The 9,417-nt window shown below is 55.9% G+C and overlaps 2 protein-coding genes across 17 annotated transcripts in view; one reads left to right on the top strand and one right to left on the bottom strand.

Moving 5' to 3' along the window:
- The first annotated feature begins 6 nt into the window (after positions 1-6).
- Positions 7-3,163, top strand: RCE1 (Ras converting CAAX endopeptidase 1). 6 transcript variants are annotated; one of them, XM_006771522.2, is made up of 8 exons: positions 7-130; positions 273-375; positions 470-549; positions 807-885; positions 1,568-1,735; positions 1,855-1,926; positions 2,193-2,255; positions 2,530-3,163. In XM_006771522.2, exons 3-8 carry the CDS (start codon positions 490-492, stop codon positions 2,763-2,765), a joined length of 678 nt encoding a protein of 225 aa, XP_006771585.1. In that variant the 5' UTR covers positions 7-130; positions 273-375; positions 470-489; the 3' UTR covers positions 2,766-3,163. The 6 variants fall into 6 exon arrangements, with proteins under 6 accessions (XP_006771585.1, XP_015424517.1, XP_006771586.1 ...); XM_015569031.1 differs by having other exon boundaries at positions 466-549; XM_006771523.2 differs by lacking the exon at positions 273-375 and having other exon boundaries at positions 52-130; positions 466-549.
- A 1,531-nt stretch (positions 3,164-4,694) lies between these two features.
- PC (pyruvate carboxylase) overlaps positions 4,695-9,417 on the bottom strand; it is a 67,183-nt gene continuing 62,460 nt past the window's right edge. For all 11 annotated transcript variants that reach the window (XM_015569028.1, XM_006771531.2, XM_006771526.2 and 8 more), the window contains 10 exons: positions 9,161-9,250; positions 8,856-9,077; positions 8,288-8,444; positions 7,478-7,718; positions 7,109-7,358; positions 6,407-6,651; positions 6,145-6,324; positions 5,821-6,069; positions 5,411-5,551; positions 4,695-5,333 (listed from right to left, as the gene is read on the bottom strand). In XM_015569028.1, the coding sequence (XP_015424514.1) occupies positions 5,085-5,333; positions 5,411-5,551; positions 5,821-6,069; positions 6,145-6,324; positions 6,407-6,651; positions 7,109-7,358; positions 7,478-7,718; positions 8,288-8,444; positions 8,856-9,077; positions 9,161-9,250 (2,024 nt within the window). In that variant the 3' untranslated portion in view covers positions 4,695-5,084. The remainder of the gene's footprint in view (positions 5,334-5,410; positions 5,552-5,820; positions 6,070-6,144; positions 6,325-6,406; positions 6,652-7,108; positions 7,359-7,477; positions 7,719-8,287; positions 8,445-8,855; positions 9,078-9,160; positions 9,251-9,417) is intronic.

The following is a 9,417-nucleotide window of genomic DNA, read 5'->3' as shown; positions in this document are numbered from 1 at the left end:
GGCAGCCCGAGTCGGCGGCTCTGGGAGGTCCGGGCCCCGGGCTGTGCTGCTGGGTGTCTGTGTTCTCCTGTCTCAGCCTCGCCTGCTCCTATGTGGGCAGCCTCTATGTCTGGAAGAGCGAGCTGCCCAGGTGCGGGGGCTGCGCGCACGGCGGAACCCGCGCCTCCACGAGGCGGGGCCTGGGGCTGCGGGCGGAGCTTGGGGCGCACTGAGGGCGGGGCTGCGCGGTCGGAGGGCGACTTTGGGCCCCTGAACTTAACGCCCCTCCGTAGGGACCACCCCGCCGTCATCAAGCGGCGCTTCACCAGTGTCCTGGTGGTGTCCAGCCTGTCGCCCCTCTGCGTGCTGCTCTGGAGGGAGCTCACCGGCATCCAGGTGCAAAGGAGGCGGGGCAGAGGGCGACGGGAGAGAGCGCCGGGGTCTGGGGGAGGGAGCAAGACTGATGCTTCCTTTCCTGTGGCTCAGCCAGGCACATCCCTGCTCACGCTGATGGGCTTCAGGCTGGAGGGCATTTTCCCAGCAGCACTGCTGCCCCTGCTGCTGACCATGGTGAGTCCTCCATTACCTTTCCTCCTCTGTTCTCTGTATTAGCATGACGCTCCTTTCTTTGACCTTTTTTACTTATCCTGCTTGTGTCCAGTATGTGCCTGATGGGAGACAGGAATTGTGAGATGGCTCGAGGCCCTCGGGTATGCATTGGGGGGGAATCCCGGCTGAGACTAGGAAACTTGAGGCCTTTTCTGGGCAAAAGCAGTGGATTATAGTTGAAGACTTTCATTTGATTGCTCCTGTTTTTGTGTCTCCAGATCCTTTTTCTGGGCCCACTGATGCAGCTCTCAATGGATTGCCCCCGTGACCTGGCAGATGGGTTAAAGGTTGTCTTAGGTGAGTCCTCAGGGCTGAAGGAAAAAGTAAGCAGGCAGTCCAGGACAGAGGGAGTCATGATGGGACCTGAACATGAGATGTGAGATGTTTTATATTTCCTCATCAGTAAGACGGGAACATATAGCAGGTGTCCTCTAAGCGTTGGTTCCTGATGTTTAGGGAACCTCCTAGGGACCCCTAAAAGTGTATTTGGTGTTGACTAGAGAGCACTTCTATTTCCCCTAACCTTTGGCTTCTCAGCAGAGTTAGTCTTGGGCAGATTTTGATGTTTCCAGATATCCTACCTCAGCTACTAATGGCCTTCCCATTGTCTTCTTGAGACAATGCTGATAAACAAAGCTGGACCTTTATATGTTCTCAGTGTGCATGCTTAACCTGAGTTTGGCCAGGAAAAGATTGTGGGAGGCCTCTAGGGCAGTGGTTCTCAACCTTCTGGCCCTTTAAATCCAGTTTCTCATGTTGTGACCCAACCATAAAATTTTCATTGCTACTTCATAACTGTGATGTTGCTACTGTTATGAATTGTAATGTAAATATCTGATATGCAGGATGGTCTTAGGTGACCCCTGTGAAAGGGTCGTTTGACCGCCAAAGGGGTCGCGACCCACAGGTTGAGAACCGCTGCTCTAGGGTTTCTCTTCAGTAGCTAGCCACTCATTGCTTGTCTTGAACCCCTCCCTAGCCCCTCGCTCCTGGGCCCGCTGCCTCATGGATATGCGTTGGCTTCGGAACCAAGTGATTGCGCCCCTTACAGAGGAGCTAGTGTTTCGGGCCTGCATGCTGCCCATGTTAGCACCGTGTACGGGCCTGGGCCCTGCCGTGTTCACCTGCCCACTGTTCTTTGGAGTTGGTGAGTGTGCAACCTGGTCCTCTGAGATAGCATGAGAGCTGAGAATGGGGCTTGGGGCAATGGTAGGGCATAGAGGGCAGGCTGAGAGCAATGTGACGTGGTTCTCGCCTTCTTCCTAGCCCATTTTCACCACATTTTTGAGCAACTTCGATTCCGTCAGAGCAGTGTGGGGAGCATCTTCTTGTCTGCAGGTGAGTTCTAGAGAGCATGGCTGGGGTAATCCTGGATTGGGGGACGGGAGGTGTGAGGGTGTCCCTAAATTAGCCACTATGAAAGAATTGGGAACAGCGGGCTATAATATTGATGGGGCCAGGATTTGGGGTGTAGAGGACAGCTACAGGTGCTGGGGCAGGTAGTCACTGCCCCCAGGGGGAAGGGGAGCTCTGGCTGGTGGGTGTACAGTGCCGGGACAGGAAGGGCATGCAGGTGTGGTCACTCATAGCCTCCCTGTTTCCAGCGTTCCAGTTCTCCTACACAGCTGTCTTTGGTGCCTACACTGCTTTCCTCTTCATCCGTACAGGTTGGTCCCCAGTCCCTCGCGATGCCCAGGTGTTAAGGGCCCACAGGAGTAGGTGGGAGAATGGGAAAACTGTGTTTATGAGCAATTTTTTTTTTTAAACCACAGTCCTTGAGACAGGGCCCTCAGCCTGGTGAGGTTTGAGAGGTGGAAGCAAGCAGAGGCCATGGTGTGTGGGTGGACAGGTGGGACGCTGATCTCCTGTTCCAGGGGATGAGGGTAATTACCCGAAGAGGTGGTGGGTCTACTCTAGAGCTGTTCTGTCTCCCTTTCCCAGGACACCTGATTGGGCCAGTTCTCTGCCACTCCTTCTGCAATTACATGGGCTTCCCTGCTGTATGTGCAGCCCTGGAGCATCCACAGAGGCGGCCCCTGCTGGCAGGCTATGCCCTGGGTGTAGGACTCTTCCTGCTTCTACTTCAGCCCCTTACGGACCCAAAGCTCTACGGCAGTCTTCCCCTTTGTGTGCTTTTGGAGCAAGCAGGGGACTCAGAGGCTCCCCTGTGCTCCTGACCCATGCTCCCGTACACCTATGAACTCTCATGGGCTCCTCAGCCCCTCCCCATCAAGGGGTACTGCAGGGGAGGAGCTGGCTGGGGTCCCGAGATCTCAGGAATTTTTGTAGGGGATTGAAGCCAGAGCTAGTTAAATCCCAGGGACCAAGAGAAAGGAGCAGATAGCCAAAGGGTGCAGCCCCTCTTGAAAGGGGAGTGAGGAGCAGGCCCCAGGAGCTGTGCACGCCCTCCCTCACTGTGGACTGCTGCTTCTCAGCTCCTCTGTCCCTGAAAAGCTGCTGAGGGATAGAATTTACAGAAACCCCTCTCCCCCCAATTTCCCAGGGTTTTCTCACTGTCTTTTTGCATCAGGACTTTGTATTGGGATATTAAAGAGATTTAACTTGGGTAACATGGCCTTGGACCTTTGGGAATTAGTCTCTTTGGAGTCTTGGGAGTATGCCTGGTAGGGACAGTTCCAGGGGGGACAGGATGGGGGCCTCTGTCTGACTTGGGTCTTGTAGCTTCCTTCTTACCGAGCCAGGCTCCAAGTCCTAGCAGACGTGGACCTGGAACTGTAGGTACCAGGTGTGGGCCCACTCATTTTAGGGCCTGTGACTTGGCCACCAGGAAGTGGAACTCAGCACCCTGACCCCAGTGATAGAGCCTCCAACTTGTGTCTCCTGAGTGGGGGGAGGGTCGCCTCCACCAGGATCTCCCCAAAGTCTACCAGCCTCGAATTATGTGAGAGCAACTAGACCCCAAACGTTAGAAGAACCAGTTCAGATTACATGGAAGTAGAGGCTGTTCAGGTTGCCTCCATCTTGGATCTCTGCCACCAGGCTGCTTGTCTGTCCCTGGAGGAACCCGGAACAAAGGCCTTGAAGAGAGCGCTGTAACTCAAGGTTCTTAGAACCTGCTCTTCCTCTTATTTTTAGAATGGTTTTCAGGTCCCATTCCAGACTCTAGGAGGGTGTTCTGAGTCCCATTCTCTGAGGCTGGTGGTGGAAGGAAAGGAAACGGGTGTGCAGTCACTACTCATGGCGCCCTCAGGCTGGCCGTGGCTGTCACACACCTACCTTGTGGAGAGCTCTGTGCAGCAGCTGTTGGAGGCAGAAGAGGTGAGCATAGACCTGTTCAGAGGGTACCTTTGGGATCTTGGAGACCAAAGAGGAGGAAGCCCAGGCCCACACCAAAGATTAGGTTATAATACCGTGGGAGCACTGAGCTGGCAGGGTGCTAGGATGGATCCCTGGGAATCACGGTATCTAGGCTCTGCCCCTCCTCTTCCTCTCATTCCTTCTCAGGAACTGTCCCCCCAGCCCCACCATCCTCACCTCCTTATGCAGTGGCAGCAGTACAGTGGTGCAGGCAGGGTTACTGTTTCACCCTGCTGGTGGGGAACGGGCTCAGGATAGGATTCTCCTGAGAGCTAATAATGGGGGGTGGGCTGGATTAGATCCCAAGAATCTCCATCAAGTGCTCCCAGCCTCCCACCAAAATTCTCATACCTGGAGGTTCCTATACTGAGGGTCTCGCCTGCTTCCCAGAACTGGTGCTTGTTTGCATCCAGTCCTAAAACAATGGGGTGCGAGGTTGGCCCAGGGTTTAGAATGTAAAGCAGTTTGGTTGGGAAGCAAGTTTACTGTCAGCCTAGGTTTGAACCCTCTGCCTCTTACTAGCTGTGGGGTCCTACCTATGACTCCATCCGTGTCCATAAAACGGGGAAAGGTTGATTACCTGAGCCACTTCCTCCACCCACCCCAAGCTCTCAGTAATTTTTGGGTGTGTATACAGTAGGTACTCAGTAGTAGCTTAAATCAAGGCCACTACCGCTATCCTCACTACCCTCCAAGGAAGAAGATACAGCTTGCCTGGGGAGTCAATGGGGCAGCTCTGTCCTCTGTGAATGGCATGTGCGGTGGGCTGCAAAGGACCCACGATGGAGGGCAGGTGAAAGTCAGTTTTATTGAGCAAAGTTCTCAAGACCTGGGGCCCAGGTTCCTAACCCCCTTTCCAAGGTAGGACCCCCCAAATCTGCTCTCTTGGATCCTAGGCCCACCTGTGCCACACCACCTCTAGTCTCCAGCAAGGATAGGACCCTCATTTGGTAAGAGGTGAGTATGTGAGCTGCTGTCCACCAACAGGGAAAGGACAGATGGCTGGAGAAGGGGGATGGGCCACTGCAGCCATTGTCTCCTGCGATAAGCAGCTGAGGCCAGGAGCTCCAGGGCCAAGCCTTCTTGCACTCAGCACTGGCTGGCCTGGGCCTGCCCTGGCAGCACAGCGTCTATAGAAGGCTTGGGCTGGGGATGGCCAGGTTGCAAGTCAGGCAAGATCACTCAATTTCCAGGATAAGGTCATCACCTTCCAGTGTCATGTCTGTGGTTACATGGACCTTGCGGACAGTGCCTTCCATGGGTGAGGTCACCACAGTCTCCATCTTCATGGCGCTGAGCACACACAGGGGCTGGCCTTTGACCACCTTGTCCCCTGTTGCCACCTTGATGTCTATCATCTTCCCAGGCATAGGTGCCCCGATCTGGCCCTTCACATCCTTCAGGGCCTTGGGGTGGAAGTGCATCTCCTGCAGGTGGCAGAGGAGACATGAAACACCAGGCCCTGCCCATCCCCACCACCTAGCTGGCACAGGGGGAGCCTTACCTTCATGGCCTGAGTGTCCTTGACCAGAATGGACCGCAGCTGCCCATTGAGCTCGAAGAAGACCTGCCTCTGGCCAGCCCAGTTCAGGTCACTTACGGCCAGGGCTTTGATGTGCAGTGTCTTGCCCCTCTCCAGTTCCACCTGCAGGGAGGATGTGGAAGCTCAGCTGAAGGGGCAATTATGGGGAGAGCAGCCCCCTAACATAGCCCTAGGCAAGTCCCCACCTTGAGTCTCAGCTCCTTACTAACAAAGGCCTAGCTCCCTGGTCTCCTAAGGGTACTTTGTGTACTCATAGCTGTCAAGGCCCAGTGATAGCCAGGCCAGTCTGGCACTCCAGATGTTGGGGGGGGGGGGGGGGGGGGGGGGGGGGGTCCCGGGCTGGAGTGTACAAAGATGCCAGAGCCACAGACCTCAAACTCCTCTGCAATTTTGGGACCCTGCAGGAAGAGGCGGGTGTTGAGGCTATCCACAGGCCCAAAGGTGGAAGTGAAGTCCTTGAACTGAGTGAAGACATCGGGGTACATGGCCGCTGAGAGCACGTCCTCTGGGGTCACCTCGTCCCCATGCCGCTCTATCAGTTCCTTCTCCAGTGCCTGCAGATCCAGGGGAGGGAGAGAGGCTCCAGGCCGCCCCTCCACCCTTGGCAGGTCCTTTAACACCTGGGGAGCACAGCAGAGGATCAGACCTAATTCTCGTACCCAATCCCACCTCCCATTGTGCTGGGTCTTCCCTACCTTGGAACGAAGGGGCTCAGGGAATCCCCCATGGGGGATGCCGATGTAGCCCTGCAGGAACTCCACCACAGAGCGGGGGAAGGACAGCTCTTCTGCTTGGGCCTCGGCCTCTGCCCGGCTTAACCCATTCTGCACCATGAACTGGGCCAGATCCCCCACGATTTTGGAGGAGGGTGTTACCTGAGAAGATAGGCCCTTGGATCAGAGTGCCAGGCATCTTATGGAAGCCCAGAAGCACAGGTAAGGACACGGCCTGGCTTACCTTGATGAGGTCACCTAGCATCTGGTTGGCCTCCACGTAGGCCTTCTTGACTTCCTTGAACTTGGAGCCGAGCCCCATGCTGTGTGCCTGGAAGTGTAGGTTGGTGTACTGACCCCCTGGAATCTCATTCTCATACACATCCGAGTTGCCAGACTTCATGGTAGCCGTGCAGTCAAAGGCCGCATACAGTCCCCGGGCCCCCTCCCAGTACTCACTGTAGTCAAACACGCGCTCCAGGGGTACCCCTGCAGGGAGCCAGAGGCAGGGGAGGGGTTGGAAATGTGCTAAGCTCCCAGGTGCTCCTCCCAGGACCCCAGGACCAGCTCAGGTCCCACTCAGAATGGAGTGACGGACAGCAAGGCCAGAGAAGGACATTTGGAGTCTAGGACAGTGATGGCAAAACTTTTGAGCTCAGTGTGTCAGCATTTTGAAAAACCCTAACTAAACTCTGGTGCCATGTCACATAGAAATTTTTTGATATTTGCAACCATAGTAAAAAAAAAAAAAACATTTTTCATATTTATTTTATACACTTAAATGCCACTTAACAAAGAAAAATCAACCAAAAAAATGAGTTCCGTGTCACCTCTGACACACGTGTCATAGGTTCGCCATCACTGGTCTAGGAGAGGTCAGGCTACTGGGACTGGTGTAGGCTATGGCTTTGAGAGGGGAATGGCCATGGGCTGCTGCTGTTCCTACCTGTGTCCAGGGGAGTCCCTCGGGTACAGGCCACCAGAGCCCCCATACTGGGCTGTGAAGTCATCCCTGACATGGAATCAGATGCCACGTCCACCACATCAGCCCCAGCCTGGGCACAGGCCAGCATGGCTGCTACACCTGCCCCTGACGTGTCGTGGGTATGGATATGCAGCGGGAGGTCAGGGAAGCGGTCCCGGAGAGAGCCGACCAGCATGGTGCAGGCCGCTGGCTTCAGCAGCCCAGCCATGTCCTGGGGAAGAGAAAATGATGGTAAGAAGTTGGCATGATGGGGGAGGTGGGAAACATGGTAAGGAGGCAGGGGAGATGGGAAATTGGGGAGACTGCTGTAGGTGGACTAGGCCCAGGCACCTTAATGCACAGTATGTGGGTGCCTGCTCGCACCAGCTCTTCAGCCAAATCCATGTAGTACTGCAGTGAGTATTTGGTGCGGCTGGGGTCGGCCACGTCACCAGTGTAAGAGATGGCGGCTTCTACCACACCACCGGCACTGCCCACTGCCTCCATGCCCAGCAGCAGATTGGGCAGGTAGTTGAGGGAGTCAAAGACCCGGAAGACATCCATGCCATTCTCCTTGGCCACCTCACAGAACCTGAGTGCGTAGACGAGTCCAGGGATTAGCCACATCCTGCTTTTCCCTCACCCCTCACTTCTTTCTCTGGTTCGTGGCCCAGAATGGGCCCTGGGGAATGAGTCAGAGTCAGGCCTGGCAGAGGGCATGGTCCCCACAGAGCAGGAGTGGGCACCACACTGGATAAGGCCTCCAGGGAAGCCTGGTCTGGGCAGGGTTGTCCCAGAGGCATCTGGCACCAAGCAAAGGTGTCCTACACTAGTGCCCAGGTCAAAGGATTAGCTGGGGATTCTCTGCAAAGGAGTGGCAGGCTAAGGGAGAAAGCACCGAACAGCCCAGCTCTACACCACACGGCCTGGGACAAGTCACCTGCCGGCTTGGGCTCTCCACTGTGCCATGACCTAGAAGCCCATCCAGGTCTCCAACTATAATTCTACATTTCACAACATTTCCAAATAGCAGGCCTTACTGGGTGCAGCTACTGGGAGTCTTGGTTGTGAGTCTGCTGTGGGGAGTGCAGGCCGTTGCAGTGTGGCCTGGCACGTGCTGGGCCACGCCATGCAGTGTCTACCCACCCACCCCAGGCTCACTTGAAGACCACATTGTCAGGATAGTTGGTGTAGCCCACGGCATTGGCCCCCCGCAGCAGCATCTGGAACGGGATGTTGGGGATGAGCTCCCGGAGCTCCTGCAGACGCCGCCAAGGGCACTCGTACAGGAAGCGCATTGCAACATCAAACGTGGCTCCTGCACGGGGACCAAGAGCCCAGGTCAGCCCATGTCCTGGGGACCCCACCACGCCTTGCAGCTCTGATGCTCTGGCCCCAATGCCAGCCCCTCCTTCAGAGTCCCTCCTGCTCCCACCAAGACCCTCACAGACTTTTCCCTTCAGTGATCTCAGAGTAGTTGAGGCTGTGTCCTTCCTTCGGCAGTCCCTACCCAAATCTCTGCTACAATCAACATTTCCCCACAGCTCTGACCTCAGGCCTGGCGGGAGTGGGCACCAGTCACTGCTGAACAACCGGACGTTATGCCTTGTTCAGCTCTCACTGGTTCTCTCAATGTTACTGTATCCAGCTTCTCTTGAGAGTCTCCAATGGCCTGGCTACACTGTGGGCGCCCAATTCCTGTCAGGTTCTGTACCATAGGCCAGCCTACCTCCCCAGTTCTCTATGCTGAAGAGCTTGCTGAAGTTGTGGGCAACATAGGGGGAAATCTTTTTGAGGTCGTGGGTTCGCACACGAGTGGCCAGCAGTGACTGGTGGGCATCCCTGAAGGTTGTGTCCATCAGCAGCAACCCCTGGTGGTTCCGCACAGCTCGAGCAAAGCCCTCAGGCCCCTCTCGCAGCAGGATGTCTCGGAAACCAGCCGGGGGCGGGCCTAGGGCAGACCAGGCATTAGTACCCATCCTGCAGGTGGCATCCTCTGTCTCCCCACGAGTTGGCAAAATTGATCTCACTTACCTATGGGCACCACAGGGACAATGGGGTCTGTGGGGCTGGGGTCGGCCTTAACGGGGATTGGGGTGGTCGGGCCATTCACCATGACATGTCCTGTAGAGAGAGTGGGCAGTGGTTCAGGACAGGTTGGGCAGTCTGAGTTGAGGGTAGGAGTGAGAGTAGGTGGGATTGGGGATGGAGGGATTCCTCCAGGATCCCCAGTCCTCCAGCTGGTCCTTGTCCTCTCCAAAGCCAGGCCCTCCTGGGTCCAGGCAGTGAGG

Source organism: Myotis davidii, unplaced genomic scaffold (assembly GCF_000327345.1).
Source record: "Myotis davidii unplaced genomic scaffold, ASM32734v1 scaffold425, whole genome shotgun sequence".
In the NCBI taxonomy this organism is placed as follows: Eukaryota; Metazoa; Chordata; class Mammalia; order Chiroptera; family Vespertilionidae; genus Myotis; species Myotis davidii.
The sequence above is the reverse complement of the archived record's forward strand: the minus strand, read 5'-3'. Positions and strand labels throughout refer to the sequence as shown.